Here is a 19,993-nt window from a genome sequence, read left to right on the forward strand (position 1 = left end):
TGTGTGAGAGGGAAGGGTGTTGAAGATGGGATAAGCTCCTGCTCTTTTAAAATTCAACAGTACCAAAAATAGACTAGTTTTTCCCTATGATTTTTCAGGAACAAGTAAGCAGGATCCTGTGAGAGGACCAGTAGACTGGGGGTGAGTCCTCCTGAAGGAAGCAAGTAATTTGGATCTGAGTTTCATAAACAAAGGTGGATGTGAACAGAGGGGGAGAAATCCATTCTTCCATTCCTTTCAGATTTTAAATGTTGACATTTTCCTAAAACTCTGCCTAAGTCATACCTTAAAATATGAGAGTATTCAAAAGGCAGCTAATGAAAATTCTACTGGCAAGGCCTTTGACATCTGGTTTTAAATTCATTTTTATATTTTGATTTATTATGCATCAGGCCTTGTTCCTTTTTTATTATTATTTTATATTCCTTGGGTACCCACAACAGAGTAGATGCATGCTTTGATTTAGATTTTATTAGTTGCTTCTGGAGAGTGTTTCCTGATATTTTTCTCAACAACTTTCAGCCTGTGACAAGCAATCTTAAAGCCAATTCCAAGATGAAAGGTCTCATTATGTTCTTTACCTCTTAGAACTGCATAATAACTTTGACAGAGTTCTGCATAATGAGAAATACCGATCAGAATTTCCAAATCTAGTCACATCCCATCTTAAAAGAAAGAAGCAGGTACCAGTTTTGCATCAGAGATTCAAGCATTCAAGTGTCTACCTAACATCTAGGTAAGACTAACATGCAGAAACTCCTGCTTGGTTGGGTTTTGGGTAAACATTTTTCTGTTTAGACACCTAAACTCTCTTACCTCGGTTTATGTAGCTAAGTGTGCACACATCCACTAATGTCTTGATAGCAAGGAAGTGTTCAGCATTGGTTTGATGCCTAAATCCCACGAGAACTCGTATGCAATATTTCTCACTTGTTTCAGTTGGGGAGCTAGATCCTGCAATGTAAGGTAAGCCATGTCCAACCTTATGAAACGTGGCTGAAAAGAGCAGGTGGGTAGCATTTTTGTTACATCTTAGACACGCGTATAGATACACAGAAAGTCTGTGACACAGAACATCTGCCTGAGTCGCAGAAGATTAGGTTAAAAATATTGCTATGTCTGAAGGTTTCTAAATTGTCAACTTGAAGAAGAGCTGTCTACCTTACCAGGCACCTGACAGAAAGCAAATTGTTTAAGCTAGTATTGAAAATCTTAAACTTTGTAAAACAGAGTTTGCAATCACAAAGGCTTGGGAAGTGCAGAGGGTATTCTGTAGTGGCGCTCCCTTGGTGGCTCGTATTCGAGCTCTAACAGTTTGCAGAAAATCTTCTAATCTCTCTCTGCATTTAAAGATGACTGTAGTAGTCACACATTCATTTGGGATGGATGAAACCTGGCTTCCAGTCCCTGCTCTGCTTCTGCTCCTTCTACTGTCACCAGATATATTTTGAAAGAAATGTCTTGCCCTTATTTGTGAAAGAATTACTTTAAGCTTCTGATTGTAGGACAGGATTTTGAAACTTCATTGGAGAATCGATCCTTCTGTGCAATTCCAAATGAGGGGCTGGGGTAAACAACATACCTTCCATTGGCATTGCCTGCTACCTAGTTTAGATGTCTTTTAGCTCGAAAAAAATAAGCTGCTGATAGTTCAGTTTTTATTATAGGTTCTGTAGGAAACTAGATGCCTAATCTGGGAATAAAACTTCCACTGGACACACAAATATCCCCAAATTAGGCACCATAATAGATCACAATGTGAAAGAGCTTATTTTCTCTTATGAGTCTGAAGCGCACCAACTTTAAGAAGATTTAGGCATGGCCTGCCTTACAGAGCTCTCTAGCATGAGAGAATTAGCAGTATGAGGCTGTCACATCCACAACCAAGAGAGAAGGCAGGGGAGGGAAACCACCTCACTATAATTTAAATTCTGAAGGCAACCAGGGCCTTGGGTTGTACTGGCTTGTTTTGCAAAGAGGCAGAGGGGAAAAAGGTTCACTTAAGCCAAAAACTCTGTGCCCATCAGAGCCAGATATGCAAGCCATAAATTCTAATTCTAAGCTCTACAGAGTATATATCTGTAGACTTTACTTAGAAATGAATACCTTCACTGAGAGGAATGGCTGTGTTCCCAGGGACAGTACTCTCCCATTGGTAATGTGTACTTTTGCATTATAAAATATCAGTCACATGCTTTCCAATATCTGTAGTCATTGTTTCAAAGACCCATAGGTAAATAGTATTACATTTTTTCTTGATGAATTAAGGCTAGATGTACTGTAAGGCACTTTTAAGATGCTAGGTGTTTAGTAGAAACAATATCATAGTTCTGCTTTGAAATTTGTAATTGGAGAAAGTCTTTCACAGTAGATTGATCAGTATTTTAGTACATAATTTCAGTTTGCAAATGTCCTTGCACTTGAGTCTGTTACTAATGCGTGTGTATTCATGGATTTGGCAGAAATAGGCACTTTTGTGTTTCATAAGCTTCAGCACAACTATGAATGTCGGTAATCCAGCCATCTTGTGAACAGCCAAATTGCTTTTGCCTGGTAGTAACTAGTCAGGTCCAACATAGCAGGTTCATACCACAGGGATCATCTCCAAATCTTGCTTGATAGTTTACATGCTGGAATGGATTCTTCCTGTATGGCAGTAGTTGGTTTGAGTCACTGACACTTTTTAGTACAGAGGAACCAATAACGGATAGCATTAGCAGAAATTAGTTGTGACATTTTTAAAACATATGGATAGCATGCAAGTTCCTACCTACAGTTACTGGAAGAGCTGGTAAGATCTGCCAGGGCCATCTCAGCTCAGAAAACATTTGTTAGGTAGCTGTGCTCCCTTTGCAGCAATTTTGACACCCCATGCTTTCTCTTGTATGCGAAAGTACTAACGCTATCTCATCCTGAAAAGAGATGAAGGCTAATGGTCCTACAGAGGGGCCCAAAGAAAGCAGGTTAATTTCTTTTTGGTGAATTTTGTCTTGTTCAGTCATGTGGTTCCCACATGTTTCATATCCACTTGAAGCCTGACTGTCTTCCTAGAACTGTGCCTTGGTCAGTCACAGCAGTCTTGCTGGGATGACTTGGTATATTTTTGATGGCTACTGTTTGCGAGCAGGCTTCAGCCTTCCCAGTGATGGTGAGTCTTTGGTCTCTCACCTTGTTCAAGTTTTTTTTATGTCATCTAGACTGAAATGCAACTACAAACCTGGGCAGCTCTGAGAAGACCATCATCTGAAGTGACATGACACAGACACTTGGATCTCTAAAGTTGTGTACGTGTTTTTACATTCTTCTAGCTTCTTTGCCGCTTAGGTCCATCACTTCTGCTTCAACTCTACAATTAAAGTATTGTGTGCTCAAAGTTATGTAAGAAGTTGTCAAAAGCATCTAAGAGCATTAATAAATGTCCAAACCAAGCTGACACTGTTTGACTGACACCATTTGGTTTTCATTTGATGAACACTTTGGAAAGGCTACTCAACTGTGCCTACCCTTGGGTTGTTGCATACAGCATGGTTGTACCATAAGGTAAACCCATGTGACCAAATCTTGCGGGTTTATACAGCATTAGTTACCAAGCTTTATCTTTGTAACAAGGAGTTGCCGCTATCATGCTAATACTGATCTTTCTGGTAATCTCCTATATCAATTTTCAAATTAACCTTAGGCTTCTACAGCACTTTGGTGTGTTATGAATTTTTACACAGCCTAACAGTTGGAAAGTGAATTACATTAATCTTGTTCTAAAGTAATTCAACTGGAAGAAAAGTTCCCAGAATGATATCTCTACGTTCCTCTCCATCATTTCCATCTCTTATTGCACAAGAGTGATTGTCTCTAATGCTTACACTTGAGAACAGAGTGCATTCAGCATCTTTTCCTTCCTTCGGGCAGAATATTAACTATATATAGTGTGCAAATATTAGTAATTATGTAGTGCAGAAATTGACAGTCACTTCAGTGACTCAAAACAAAACAGATCCCTGCTCTTGATGCTTTTAATCTCAGTAGTCATGTTTGCATAAAGTGATGGGAAAAATACCAGCAGAGTTATAGGACTACATAATATCTATACTAAGCTTCAAAATCATGTCAAAAGAACATTATGATGGTTGCAATGTCAAGCTTTCAAAAATAACAGTTCCTAAGCAAAGGGTCACAGCAACTGTTCTCAGCTATAGGACAATGGAAACAGACTGAAGGTCGATCTTCTGCACTGCTGGGGTCAGCAGAACCGCACGCTTACGGAAGGAGTATAACAACTGAAATAAGTGGAGGATGATATTCCCCTTACTCTGTATATCCTTTTAGCAGTTGTAGGTCAGGAACTGCCTTGTCATGGAGTTCAGCAATTTGTTGTGGTGTTTGGATATTTTTTTCCTTTAATTTGTGCAATCACTTTTGAATCTATTTGTATTTTTGTCATCCACAAAACGCTATGCACAGTAGCAATGTGTTCTGCAACTTCAGTATCCATATTTCCTCAAAATCTTTTTTATTTGCTTTATAGAGTTCTACATTTAGCTTGCCTGAGTTTAATATTACTTTTCTCTCTTTCCTTTCCTCTCTTTCCTTTTCTCACTTGGACTCAAATCTACTTATTGAAGGATACCATTTTTATCTCTAACATTCTTCTTTAGCTTCTTGTTTAACTGTCCTTGCATCATCATCTTGGGAGAGGGGCATTTGGTTTTGCTAATCATATACATTTATGCTGAGTCTCTATTAAAATGTTTTCAAGTATTGCCAGGAAACCAGTAAAGATTTTTCTCTTTGGCCTTTGATTTTCTCTTAGCGTACATCCTTATGTTATGAAGGTCTTCTTTCTGAAATTAAATGTTACCAGAATGGGCTTGTGCGATGCAGATGATGATGTTACAAAGATGGTGAGCTGGAGTACAGTGTGGTCATCCTTACAGCGGCTTTTTGATAGTTGCAGCTTGAATCAGTACTATGCATTGCTCAAAATAAATCAAGAGTAGCTTCTCAGCTTGTGCGTTCTCTAATTGGTCCATGAAGCTATCATTTATGGTATGTAAAAATATATTCTCTGTATCATGTCTTTTTGTACCATCAAGCTGTTTGCAGTTATGATACAGGCTGTAGTTGAATATGACAATCTTCTTCCCACTGGACCCTATCAAATTCAATGCACAGGGATTCTTATGCTCATGTAAGCATGTGTAGAATATTTTATTTCACAATCATTTTCATTGTATTGTCTCTTCTTTCGCTTACTGAACACTGGTCAAGACCTCATCTGGGGACAAACTTGTTTCCTTTTTTTTTTTCCTGTGGTATTAACACTGAAATAAGAGTGCTCATGAATATTCAAGAATAAATGTTCATGATGCTCACAGGAAATGGAGGAATAGCTTGGTTTCCATTTTATAGATGAAGAAATAAGAGCCACAGGTAAGAGCCAAGATATCCACTTATTTTGATGTCAGTTTGTGGTACACATAATCTGTTGCTTGTTTTGGTTGTTTTTTTTAAAGACTATTTATCACTGTGTAGTACTTAATATGTATCAGTGACATTGTGAACAAGATCAGACCCCAAGGGCTCAAACGAAGTCCTCAGAAAATGAGATGTGCGCCAGCCCTGCCCTGCCCTCTCATGCAGAGCGACTTCATCAGCTGTGGGATCCAAATATTCTGGGTAGTTTCAAGCAACTTACAATATGAGACTATCCTTTTTCTCTTGAATCCTAGCCTTATTTGCTCCTTTCATTTTATCTTTTGTAATACACAAGAGAGAGGTCCTGCAGCAGCAGTCTTTATTCCAAGGACCTGATTCTCCCACCGCAGCAGAACTTCCTCCTGTGCTTCATATGATGTTGTTAATGTCTAGTACTGCTTTCAGTTTGATCTTTCATTGTTTTCATGCAGGAGTTGCCTGCTTGCCTGTGCATTCACTATACTTCATACCAATATTCAGCCATGTTCACCATCAAATCTTTATCATTTCCAGTTTACCTGTGTTTTGTTTTATAGTGCAAATCTAATTGATTTCCCTTTCTGTCTCTTGTCTTGCTGCCCCACACTCATCCCTCAGGCTTTCCTGGGTGTGCATCCAGCTAGCTACTTCAGATGGGCTTCTGAAGTAATGGCAGCACTTTCTCCTGAAGCTTAGAGTGAGTGCCTTGAAGGGATTGGCATCAAGTCCACGATGTGATTATTGGGACTAGAAGTGCACATGCTGCCTTCTGGCCTCACTTTTGTAGGGATCCCAGTGTGCAGCTGCAAGCAGTCCAGTTACGCAGCCCCTGTCCTGTACCCTGCTGCCATCCCAGATGGCTCTGAACTGGTCTGTCTCTTTCTCTTAGTGTCCTCGAGCTAATTCTGCCTGTCCTGTGTGATTTGGAGAAGAAAGAGAAGTCCTACAGATGTGGTTCTCCACCAGTTCAAAATGTCACAGGGGAGTAAAATAGCTATATTCTTGTCCTTCACAGACAGTTGCTGATATTTACACTGGAGAAATGAGATGATACTTGTGGTCTAGTCCCTCTGGGACACTAAAATCCTCCGTGATTTCAGTGTGCTGTCACTTTTATTGACTGTATATCATGTGTGTCCTTCACCCAGCTAATAACATAGAATCTGTGGAGTTGTGGCTTCCTTTTATTTTGCTTTCTACATTTCAAATAGGCTGTTTGGATGAAAGTCAATCTGTGTTAAAAAGCTGCTAACTGACAAGCTATTGATTTGTATCTCCTATGTATTTCCTCAAAGACAAAGCATTTTTTCCTCACGTGCTTTTTATTTTTCCTCAGCGCACTGTGTGGATTTTTCTGTTTTTGACATTGGGGCATGTCCATTTGTCTCTTTAAAATGTCTCCATTTTAATGTATGAAGTATCTGGGTGACCAAACCAGAATGCTGAAGCCCTCAAAAATGCATCTGACAGGCTGGTCAGAACAATAGTAAATCAAGCGTGAGACTCTTCAGTCTGCTATAGCAGAGCTTCAGTGTCTATTCTACATGCTTAATTTTATAAAAGAAGAGACTGTAAAAGTGCCTTGTTCTTTTAAGAACCTTAGACCCATGGTAAGAAACAAAAGCTCAGCTTCAGTTGTTGTTTGGACTAAGAAGGCAAGAAGAAATTCCCAGAGTCCCAATCTGCAACAACCATCAGGAATCTCTGTCTACCTTTGGCTTGTATATCATGTATATCCATGCAGGTTGTACAACTTGCAGGAGTTCTAGCACATGCTAAATAAAATAAAATTAGGACCAAAATGGGCACCCCAAAACTGTGGTTAGCCTTAAAACTCCTAAGAAAAAATATTTTTTCCTTTCCACAAATTTATTTGTAAAGGCTTGGAGAATATATCATGCTGCTTATGTAGGTAGAGAATAAAATATATTCCTTAAGTAACTGGAGAGTGGGGGAGTGAATGAATAACTGAATGAATATATGTGATAAATGAAACAATGAATGAGTGGGCAAGGGCAAGAGTGAAATGATGAACTGAGGATGAAGTGGAAGAGAGTGAAGGAGAGGGAGGAAAAATGACGTGGGGGGAAAGTAGTGGGGGAAAATGAAATAAAAGGGAGGAATGAATCAGATGAAAGAGAAGGGCAGAAACAGAAAACTGAGTAATTCATTTAGGAAAAGATCAGAAAAGAATGCTGGCAAAAGGAGAAGCACGTTCTTGGTGGGCTTGTGACAACATAGATGAAAGGAGAGAAAAATAATTGGAATTCAGATAGGAAAGATCGGAAAAAGAAATAGAAAAGTCAAAGGCTAACTTGGCAGGATAATAGGACAGGGTCAAAGGAAAGATGTAGGGAAAGATGCTGAGAGACAAGCGAGAAGTAGCAGTAAAAGGAAATGGCTGCGCTGCTGGCAGACCCAAGTTAGTTCTGGCTGTGCCTCTGCTTTCCTTGTGTGGCCGTGGCCAGGTCAGCTAGCCCTCTTGGCTTTGGTAGCCTGGAGATAATACTCTAGGGCTGCTCAGAGAATCAGTTAATGAAAGTGCAGGAAAAAAAATCGATTCTATTATGAAGTTATTGTAAAAATAAAAAGCAGTAGCTTAGAACCAAATAATACTGCCCTCTGAGGAGGCACACTCCGTCGTCAGCTCTTTGCCTGTCCTGCAGTATGCTTTCTCACCTTTCAGAATTGAGATTTCTCCTTCACGGGAAGGAAACAGACAGAACCCAAAGCAGAGCTACGAATGTCTGAGGACCACATTTTGGGAACGGTTGCACAAGTGTTGTTATTGCTAGTCAGCACATTTAGAAGTGACTGTTGCCAATATTGATGGTTTTAGAATATATAAATACCAGAATGAAATCATGTTGATAAGTTGAAAACAGAGATAGGGATAAATAATCCCTGCATTTTTTGGTAGGGATTTAGCCTTGTTCATTCATAGAAGGTTGTGATTCTAATTCCTCATGTGTTAAGATGAAAAAATGTCCCTGAATTCTTGGATGTTTGATCTAGGAAGTATATAAACAAATCTAGTGCTTCATAATGCTAATCCAAGTAAAGTCTTTGAAGGGGGGTAGGGTAAGCAGTGTGTGAGTTTACTAATCTCTCTATTATGTTTAAAATAGCTTTCTTTTATAGTAAAAAAGTATGCAATTATAATTAGGCAAAGAAAGAACGCCACAATCCAACTTTAGTAATGCTTTTACTGATAGTATTATAGTCTTCCTTTAAGCGGTAATATGCTTTGATGCCTGAATCAACTAAGAAAGAAAATTACTTTTCCCAATCTCTAAAGCAATCACTTTTATAGCTTCATCTAGTAAATGAGCAGCCTACTCTCCAATAATGAAGGGCAAAAAAAATGTGGAAATTTTTTTAAAATATTCTATCAAACTTTGTTGTACACTAGTTATCTTACAGACTCTACTGAATCATCAGACTCACAAAACAGATTTATACTCGGAAGATGCTATTTAGAGGAATGCTGAGTTCTGCTAAGGGGAAAGAATTGAAAGTGCTCTCATTATTCAAAGTTTTATTCAAAATAATCTATGACTATTGATATGCAATACCTTAAATAGCTCAAACAGAAGTAAAAATTTGATTGAAAAATACTGATGTCAGAGTCAAGTCAGTGCAAAATGAGGATTTCTCTCATGTTTGCTGCATCAGGCAGCAAAACCTGTTAAAAGAGGCATGAAATGTTTGCTACTGTCGATAAAATTATTAGAGGGAAAGGAAAAGCTGTTTGGATCTTTTTAAGTCACACTAAATTCTTGTGCACAGACTCAATTTAATTTTTTCATTTTTAAAGATAGTGTAAAATGGGAGTCCTAAGATTTATCCCAAACAGTAAGGCTTTCTATAGCAAATGTAGTACAGAAATCACTGACTTCAGAGGCCAAATCCAGGTGGGAAAGTGTGGAGTGAACTGTAGTGTTGGCTGCTTGCTTTTGTGGGGTACTTGCTTATCAAATATCTACTGGGTGGCAGTATGTGCCTCCCAAGGACGTGGTGACTGGATGTGTCTTTGTTAAACATAGAATAGACGTTTTCCGGTGGAAAATGTAGAATGTCAAATGCTAGAGTAACAATTAAAAATCTTAAATAAAAAGTCAAGTACACACCATAGGGTTTAAGAAAAAGAAGTGGGAAGAAAGGAAAGAACTATTATAGTGCAAATAATAAAAACCCATGGGGTTAACGAAGTTAATTTACTTTTAAAAATCATGTTGTTATATATTCTGCATTAGAGAAAGAGGTATCAGGCTTCAAATCCTGTTTCTTAAATACTGGGTTTTTTTAACATGGGCTGCACTGCATTTTGTGGTTTTACCTATGGAATCTCAGTGCTTTATGGATTTATGGAAGCCCGCTGTCTTGTGGATGAAAATGAGAAAGCCATGAGTTTGCTCTGGAAACTGGATTTCCATCTTTGGAAGGACCAGACGTCTGTAGTCATATGAGTTTCTTCCTTGTTTGCAGCCTAAAATTCTGTGCATAGGTTAATTAAACATGCCCACACGTGACTGATTAACTGAGCTACCTGCTATTCGCAGGGAAGCTCAAGTAGAGTGTGTCTGTGCTCTATCTATTCTGTGGGTAAAGAGGAGACCTTTTATCTCTATGTTGTCTTATTTGATGTGGTTTGCCCACCCTGCAATTAAGATGGACCATTGGCTTTTTGTCAGTGAATCAGAAATTATGTGTAGCTGAGTGGCTAAGTATTACAAAGAAATATTGTCAGGCCTCTCTTTCGTCTCTCCTGTGACGTGGGGTGGGAAGCATTTTGGTTATATGTTCGTTTTTTCTACTGAGTAAATCAAAAGGGCCCACCAGGCAGCGCACAATGCATTCATGTAGGTGAGAGCTGTAACACTCCTACACAGAACTCTGTCTACAGCAGGGTCCTTAGCTGAGAAAACGGTTTTTTGATTACGTGGACTAGCAACAAAGGCCAACATTTGACATCTTCAAAGCCACTGTAAGGGCATATTTAGATAAATGTTACCTTGGGAACTAACAAGCTCCCAAGATGTCATTGAAGTTAAACAAGCAATTGAAAGAAATTAATTCTGACCTTTTCTTTGTTCTCAAGAATCTGCCATCCTGCATCTAGTGAGCAAACTCTGCACACACGAGGGTCCCCTGATGGGTCTTTTCTGGATCTTCTGTGTCACTGTGGACCCCTGTGTAAGCACGTGGGAAATGTCATCCCAAGCAAATGCCGACATTGTCCTCCTATCTGCTTTGTTTGCACAAGGCAAATGGTTATGCAAGATAAAAGGCAAACAAATACTGGGTCTTGCCACCTGGAATTTCTGAGAGGCCTGATTTCAAGAGGAACAGAGGCTGCGATTACGTGGGCGTACCTTTAAATGGCAGCACTGGCATAAGCAGGTCCTGCATCTTGTTGCACCCAGCCACAAGCCACTCGTTCCCACACTTGGGCTGTGCCTTCAGCTGTGTCGGAAAAATTGTTTACTGCCAAGTGGTGAGCTGGACTAGTGAATTGCTCTACATTTGAAACAACCATTTTATTTTTATTTATTTTTAACCTGGATCCATTTCCTGATCCAGTTCATTCCTTGGACCCCGAAAAAGCTACTAGGGCACAGCTGAGGAGGTGGTGGAGGGAAGGAGAAGGGTTGCTGAAAATGAGATCTGTTCATGCCACAATTACTGGGGTTTTTTTTGTTGTTTTTTTCTAACCATGGAGTTGTAATTCCGTAATACTTTGTTTTCAGTCAGAGAGCTGGGTTCTGTAATACTCATTTTTCACTGTTGCTTTTTCTTCCTGCTCTCTTCTGTCCCCACACGCAGCTCTTGGCTTCCTCAGCTGTGTGGATAGAGCAGTTTCTGGGGCTGTGCTGGCTCACAGAAATTATTTTAATCCCCTGAATGGGTGAAAAACAAAGCAAAAATACAATGGTGAGTGTAGACAATATTGTTCTCCCTGATCGTGCAGGACAGAGCCCGACAGTGTGTTACAGTCTACTGAGGAGGGAAGGGAACCGGGTGAGAAGCTGGCTCAGTGCTGGAGAAGGGGGCTGGGAAGTCAGCGGGAAGTGAGGAGACCTCTCTCTTCTCACACCCGCAACTCCGCAGGGAGATCCTTGACTGCAGCCCGTCTGCTCAGGGAAGCTCTCTTGTTAGCAGCTTTTCTTCCAAGCTCCAGCCGGGCATGGACACGTGAGCCGGGTGGGGAGTGTGCCAGTGGAGATGAGCGGTGGCAGCATGCAGGGGGCAGAGAGTGTTTTCTGCGTTTTCCCTGAACCACCCATGCCACAGCCCCAAGCGTGTGAGTCCGTCCATTGCAATTCCGGTGGCTGCTGCAGGCACCTGTGTCTCTCCAGAGACAGAGCAGAGGGCCCTACGGAGCTACAGTCAGAGATTCCTCTCCTGTGCCCTGATTCCTCAAAATTATCTTTGTAGCAGTGACCTCAGATGGTGTAAAATAGAGCAATAAGCATTACAGTAATTTTTCATGAAAATATCTCCATCAGAAACAGCCTCATTTTACTACAGGAAGCATTAACTTTGGGGGCTGGTGTTGTTTTGAGAAGCTGCGTGTGCACATAGTTTATGGCTGATTGTACATTGGGAGTGAGCGGGAATTTCATTCAGAAAGAAGGTATGTTTGTCATGCAGATAGTTCGAGTGCTACAGTTTAAGGCAGGCCAAGGTGGTGTGAACAGAAGTTGTATTGAGAAGGCTTTCTGGGGATTGCTTGGGCTTGTACTAGAACATTTCTTTCTATGATTTCATTTTTTGTGTGGCAGTTGTATATGGAGCTGCTACAGAAAAGGCAGGAAGGTTTTTATTGTATGCTTTTGTTTTTTAAATTACTATGGGCTTGGACTGATGAATAGCACGTAATCCCAGAGGGGATCCCATTCAGTCCTGGTAGTTTTTAAAAAGTAGGGGGGAGGGGTGTGAGGAGCAGAGGGCAATGTAAACAAAAGAGCTGATTCAAAGTTAAGGTATTACCATCAGAGATTTCCCTAAAAGTCCTTGAGTGTTCTCTCTCTAAAATAAGTCTGAATCATTAATCCTTCTGGGGCCAGGCAGACTTTTAAATTGCATTTCAAATCCAATATTCCATAAAGAGCACAGAAATAGTAAATAGTCTAGTTTGTCTTTTAATCATTCAGAGACGTAGTAAAAATAACTTTGTTGTCAAGTTGTGCATTCCTCTGCTTTTGTACTTGTTCCCCTCTGAGTGCTGACAGGTCACGCTAATGAGGCTTCTGGAACAACTCCAGACTTTTTGCAATCAGTTGAGAAAAAAGCATCAAAATTCCTGGGGAGATGATCCTCTGCCTGGGTCACTTGTGTCTGCCCGATATGAGACAGCTACCTACTACTTGTGAGTAGGGTATGGAAAACTCTGGATTTTTGTCTCAGTGGAATAAAAATTACTTTTATTCATGGGGGTACTTTGTGCTAAGGCTTGTAATTGAAAGCAAATAAACAAAATGAAAGTGTCTATTGCAAAATGTAGGGAAGGAGACATTCACTTTATATATCTATATGTGTGCACATCCATATCCTAGTGAGCAAATTGTATTTTAAAAAATAAGTTTGGGACCTAGGGGTAATAAAGGATCTTTTGTTGATCTTTCTGAGTTAGCACATGATGATTAACTGCATCTATACTGATCTGAAAACTCAGTTTAGCTGAAAGAATGCAGCAGGTCTATGGCACCATGGCAAGTGCCGCGCGTGCTGCCTCCCACCTGTGTGGTAGCCCCCCAGAGAGGCCGTGCAAGGTGCTGCGCAGGCTGCTGGAGCACCAGCTGTGCTCAAGTGTGCATGCACTTGCAAGCTCTAGGGTTCATGGTGTGGACTAGTTGAGTCTGCTCTTGACTCTGGCTTGAGGCCACCCTCCAAAAGGTATAGATCAAAACGTGTATCTTTGTGTGCCAAGTGACTGTCAGCAGTGGGGTGAAACAAAGAGGCCACAGCTCACGTTCTCAGGCTCCTTTTTAAAGGTCTCATTGCTTGGAGTATTTGCTTGGGAATACACAGAATTAGGAGAGGGAAAAAGTGCTGTGAGCAAAGCATATGGACATGGTGATGAGGAGAGTGAAGGGACGACAAGAATGGGGTAAGCAGAGGAGGGCCGCTGTTCTTACTGTGGCCAGCTTGGTTGTGATGTGGGGAATGGTGGCTGGAAGATGCGCAGTGGACTGGATGTGGTGCAGGAGCATTTGTCGGGTTCAAACTGCAAATATACAGGAGAGCTGTGAGCAGTGTTGCTTTCACTGGCCAAACTTTTTGCATATACTAGCGCTTCCTTGTATCCTGTTGTCCCTTCTCCTTTGCAATCCCTCTACAGGCTCCCCATTCCCTCATCCTACCAACAGCCCTGTGTAGCTCCCCCTGCCCCAATATGCTCCCCCTTTCATCACCTGCTGTACCTCTGCAGCCTGCACTTGACAAGCTCTGTTTTCCCAGAATGGGGAAGGAGAGGCATTCATAAGCCCCTGTTCATCTCCTCCAGCTTTACAACTCTCCCGTTCCTAGCAGGGGGTAGCAGAGTCCAGCCTGGCTCCACGACCCTTTCTCCCAGGGCTCTGCACAATGCACAGTCCCAACACGTGCCATCAGATCATGTATGTCCATTTTTCTCCATCCTCTTTTCTGCTGCAGCACTGTTTCCTACTGTCAGGGCTAATGAGGTCAGGGCTTTTGGTGCTTTTCTCATCCTTGCTCTGCCTGTTGGGAATCACCCGTCACTGTTGCTGCAACTTCCCAGATACCTCTGTCTGGCTCTCCTCTCAATCCTTAAGTTCTTCGCCTTTCCCATTTTTCTTTCCTTCTGGTTTTAAAAACACTATAGTGAAAGTAAGAAAGTTGTGAAGACAGAAGGCCAATTTTAGCCGTGGTACAAGCAAATGCAGCTTCTGTTTCTTGGGCGTTATGTTTGCTAACTCCAGAGTGAGTTTAGCCTGTAACTGGCGCTGTTGAAAACTGTTGCACGCAGAATTTGCATGTTTGCTTTCAAGGCAGCTGTGATAATAGCAGCCTAAACAGTTGCTCTTTCTGAGTCTTCTTTATAAAAATGATTTACCGTATCCACCAGAGAGGTGATTTGGGTCAGTGACGTTGCCTCTGTACCAGGACAACCTGATAATATCCTAGACTGCTTGCAGGCGTTGGATCCAAAGCCTCCTGGTGCCCCTTCTCCAGACTGTTGCATAAACCTGGACCTGCAGGCTGAGTGGCAGCCCTGTGAGCCCCGGCCTCTTGCTATCTCCCATGAAGAAGAGTCTCCCAGTTTGTGTAGCTGCCTGGTGACCTTGCTTGAGCAGCAGTAAAATCCACAGCTAGCATATGCTGCAACGCAGGTGCACCAAGATGCGCTTCTCGATGACATACAGTTTTTCATGATAGAGCGTATATGTGATGAGCTCTTGATTCAAGTCTCCTGCCAACAGCTTAGTGTTTTGGCTCAAAATATATAGAAAAGGTGCTAGCCTTAAGCTCCTGTTCTTGAAGTCAAGCTTGCCCTGTAGCCTTCATGATGTTGTTAGTGGAGTATCTGAGAGCAGGCAGCTAGACCGAACAGGATGTGGCAAGGCTAGAAATGGTAAATGACACTTGCTTGTGCCATCCTTCTTCTTTGGGATTACTTTGGGAATTGGATTTCTTTTGGAAATGGATGAAAAGTCAGTCCTTTTGCAATATTACTTACGTCTTGTGTTTTCTTCCTCCATTATGAGACAAAGCAAGAGGCTAAGTGGCAGCCTGGCACCTCCCAGGGGCTGTGTTCCCATCATATGGAGAAGGTCCAGGCTCTCAACAACAGGGTCCCCTCTGTGCATCCCAGACTGCGTCAGTCATCTCCCTTATACAGAGTGCAAAACCTCCCCACCTAGAAGAAAAAGTACTCAGAGAAACGTCTGTTACTTAAAGCATGCTTTGAACCCTACAGTGGTCTTTTTTTCCTGCAGAAAGAGGGCAATCTGGCCCAACCTTTAGAATGCACAGTTTTATGGGACAGGCAAATCCACGTGAGTTTTAAGTGACAGTGCTGGTTTTCTCTAAGATCTCACCCTGCAGTTTAATCTTCAGTGAAACAAAACTGTTAGATTTATTTTTTAAGAATCTGGCATCTATATTAGCAATCAAGCCTACAAATTGTGCCTTCTGGTTGAACTCAGTAGACCCACAGCTTTGTGTAATTGAGACTGCAGCATGATAAAGAGTTCTGTTATGGCTTCACATATTGATCAGTCCAATTTAATTTCCTCATGGGACCTGGACCACGCTAGGGGTGATGGATTGTGTTGGAGGCCTGATAAGCCTATTTTAACAAAACATCTCAAGGGCTTCTGGAACAGAGGCAATTATCAATACTGATGCATGTTTCCTTTCATCAAATTTAAGGGCTTGTTAATAGGCTGCACAGCAGCTGCTGTTTGCAACCCATGACTTTTTTTTAATTAACTTGGAGATACTGTTTCCTCAGCCTTATGAGTTGGCTGTTTCCAGAAGGAAAAGAAATTGGGTTCCAGGTTTTTATTTTAATGATATGTGTGATAGCAGTATCTCCTGCACTGCTATATTCACTATTTTGGTAATTGAAGCCTAGATTATATTTTAGAGTAATCCCATCCCACTGCTTATGCCCATGTCTAAACTGCCCACGACCACAAATCCTGGTGTTTTACAACTTTTGAATTTTGTGTCAGGTTACTGACGATGTCTGCTATTTATAACATTAGTATTACTGGTTAAATAGTCTCCTGTTGTAACTTTGGCAATCATCATTTTTGTTCGGCATTGGGTATTTAAAAAATGTTTTTAAACTGTGTTTATTTTAGGCTTTCAGTTATGAGAAGGAAGCTTGTTGTTGCTTCCAACTGTTCTACCTTTCCTATACAAAAATCCTAACATTTCATTTATAACCTATTTGATTGTCATGATTTAACCCCAGCTGGCAACTAAGCACCATGCAGCCGCTCGCTCACTCCCCCCACCCAGTGGGATGGGGGAGAGAATAAAAAAAAAAAAAACCAACCCCAAACCCCGTGAGCTGAGATAAAGACAGTTTAATAGGACAGAAAGGAAGGAAAAATAATGATGATGATGATAATAATAAAATGACAATAATAATACTAAAAGAATTAGAATATGCAAAACAAGTGATGCACAATGCAATTGCTCACCACTCACCAACCCATGCCCAGTTAGTTCCCGAGCAGCGATCTGCCCCTCCCACCCAACTCCCCCCTGTTTATATACTGGGCATGATGTCATATGGTATGGAATATTCCTTTGGCCAGTTGGGGTCAGCTGTCCTGGCGGTGTCCCCTCCCAGCTTCTTGTGCCCCCTCCAGCCTTCTTGCTGGCTGGGCATGAGAAGCTGAAAAATCCTTGACTTAGCATAAACACTACTTAGCAACAACTAAAACATCAGTGTGTTATCAACATTATTCTGGTACTAAGTCCAAAACACAGCACTATACCAGCTACTAGGAAGAAAATTAACTCTATCCCAGCCGAAACCAGGACATTGATGTAGGTGTGTTGTGGGTGTTAAATTCATACTGCTATTTAATGCTGCAAATTGGATGTATGGAAAGAAAATATGAACAAGGCAAACTGCTGTTAAACTTGATTTTAAACACAGTTTTCAGATAAGCAGCTAGAAGTTTAGCACCTTATAGAATTGTTTTCCTTAGCTAGTAGTAATTGCTTTTGTTTTGTTTATTCATCAGAAAACAATTTAAACCATTTAACACCTGCTATAGCATTTTCTGATTTCTTTTCCATTTCAGACGCATTATCTCATTAGTTAGCACAGTTCTGCTCATTAATGCATGAGTTGAAAGTCAGCAGCAACACGTTCCAAGGAAAATACCTTTGTTTCTAAGCATAGATGAATGTGGATGAGTGATACCTAAAAAAAATCGGAAAGGTAACTGGGTTGCAGCAAATGTGATTGTATAACAAACCAAATTCTGTAACTTGCTCAAAATCCTATGTTGCATGTTTAGTGCTTCATGAAAAGTGGCACCTTACCTGATTTTTCTTATTTTCCTGATGTCTGAAATTCTAGAACAATTTGTTCAAGTGAGAATTACAGTTTTCGTAATAAAAAAGAAATATTTAGCACTGGTAACTGTCGCTTAAAATTGCGAGTCAAGTGTTTCTTAGGAAGTCAGAAATAGGAAGTTAGATGAAAAGAAATATATTTTAGTTCTCTAGGCATCCTGGAATTCTTTTGAAGTTGTGACTCATATCCAACCATTACTGGAATTCATGGTACTGAAGATCCCATGAATGTTTAATGGGAGATGGCTGGTACCATTACTGCCCTCCAGGCTGCTGTTTACTGTCACTTCTCTTCACCAGTTACTGTCATGACTAAAATGTGAAGATGAGTGGGTTACTTTAAATTACCTTCAGCAATGATTAATTCAGATTAATCACCTAATTTTACAAACACTGGAGCACTGAAAGAACAATAATGATGTGACAAATCCCCTAAACTCACCTAATATTAAGTATATCCTGGATTTAGTCCTGCAAACATACTGATGGGGCCAATTCAGACATTCCTACTGATGTGATGGAGCCAACGTGCTTCTACTCAACAAGTAGCTCCTTTGATTTCAGTGGCCTATAATTCATATTAAAACTGTGCAGTTCAAAGTGGCAGGCTGAATGTCACAGATTAGCAGGATTAAGAGCATACTGTAGGCTTTTGCTTACTTCCGCACTCCTTAATTCTCCACCCGTGTTCCTCTTGTCAGGGTCTGTTCCATGCGGCAGCCCATCGTAGGCTACCTGCTTGAACCATTGCACAGGGCAAAGGGGCAGAGTCTGCTTTTCAGGAAGGGGCTGTAATTCCGTTCATATTTTAAAGGTCACTATTATAATATGTAGCAGGTTTGAGTTACAGAATAAACCTGTAAAAATAAACTATTTTTAGGAACATACAGTGCTGGAAAAATATAGGAATTATTAAGTTAGCAGTATAATGCATGGGAATGTTCCCTATACCTGCTTTTCTGGAGTATATGTTAGTTAAGGTCTTAAATAGTGGGACAGTAACACTGTTTATCATTGATTTTAAACCTTAATGGTATGTTTAATTACATCCCTCACTAGTTTTGGAAGCTGAGGCCCTGAAACGTGAAGTTGTTTCTTTTTTTAATAATGTAAATTATGTTATTTTAAACAACACTATTTATTATTTTATCCTTAAATCTCTAGGTGCTGAAGTGTTGTATATGAACATGTCAGCATATAATGAAGGTCGGCTTCAATCATCTTTCTGGATTGTTGATAAACAGCACGTGTACATTGGAAGTGCCAGCCTAGACTGGAGGTCGTTGGGACAGGTAATTCAACTGAAAAATTGATCTTATACCCTTTGAGGATATAATGAGGAAAAAAAGTAATGTTTTGAGGCCAGCAAGTGGAGATGGATAGCTTTCTTCTTCTGTGCTGCCACAGTTTTGATGACTCTTCTGTGTTGGCAAAAGTATATTACTATAAATTTTACTTCTTTTCATTGGAATAGCTATCCTCAACAGTTATGCTTTGGATTAAATTTTAAAAATTGATTGCCTTTATTGATTTCCGTGATGATTTTGTTGTTTGAAGATTGTAAGTTCTAGTTTACTTATTTAAAAAAAAGTGAGCAAACCTGTTGGAAAACAAACCACTATGGAAACTCCATGGTAGTGTCATGAGCATGACCTAGTCCCTCTCATCTGCCACCTAAATAAGGAAAAGCAAAAATTGGAAAGACTTCCAAATGGATAGTGGGTATTACTTGAAATACCCACCACCTTTGGGGAGGGAGAGATTTACAGAAAGTCAAATAGCATAACGTTTTTGAAGGTTGTGCATATTAGAAAGAATTCTGTATTTTGATTCCTCATAAACATGAGAGTTGAAGGATGTACACTAAGGCCTCTGCCAACAACCAGTGCTGAGGACTCTTTACAGTCTATGACCATTTTGAAGAAGTAATTCATTAGTAATGCAGCTTATTTGCCTTCTTGTAGGTATCTGTAGCTTTTTTCTTTCTGCAACAGTCTCAGGATTATTAATGGATGTCATGTTCATTTTTGCTACATGCCACTGTGTGAGGCTGCTGTTGGTCATATTTAGGGAGTGGAACCTGTGCTTTTAGATCTCAGTAACTGAAATGCACAACAAAGGGGAAAAAGAAGCAGTCCTAGGTAGTTATTAGTTGCAGTAAAAAAGCTTACTTTCTAAATGTGAGCAGAATCTCAGAAACACATAATTTTGAATATAGGTTCTAATGATTTTGTAAAGAAGAAGGTGTGTCTTGCTTGTGTTGAAGTTTTTAAGGTTTGCTTTGAGCTAAGAGACTGAAGGTCCAAAGAAAAACAAATCAACTGTTTTAGTAAAGAAAGAGTGAATATATACATTTTTGCTGTTCCTATGTGTATTCATGTACTTAAAAGGTAACTTTTTGGATGTTTACAAAGGAATCTGGAAAACTGGTAGAAAAGAGGATTTTAGCAAACCAGAGAAAGTCTTGGCCAAG

The 19,993-nt window shown here is 40.4% G+C and overlaps 1 protein-coding gene across 1 annotated transcript in view; it reads left to right on the forward strand.

Moving 5' to 3' along the window:
• PLD5 (phospholipase D family member 5) overlaps positions 1–19,993 on the forward strand; it is a 189,583-nt gene that overhangs the window by 134,944 nt on the left and 34,646 nt on the right. Inside the window, 1 exon segment of the mRNA XM_050893661.1 lies at positions 18,685–18,812. Coding sequence (XP_050749618.1) covers positions 18,685–18,812 — 128 coding nt within the window.

The sequence above is a fragment of the Gymnogyps californianus genome, chromosome 3 (genome assembly GCF_018139145.2).
Source record: "Gymnogyps californianus isolate 813 chromosome 3, ASM1813914v2, whole genome shotgun sequence".
Lineage (NCBI taxonomy): Eukaryota > Metazoa > Chordata > Aves > Accipitriformes > Cathartidae > Gymnogyps > Gymnogyps californianus.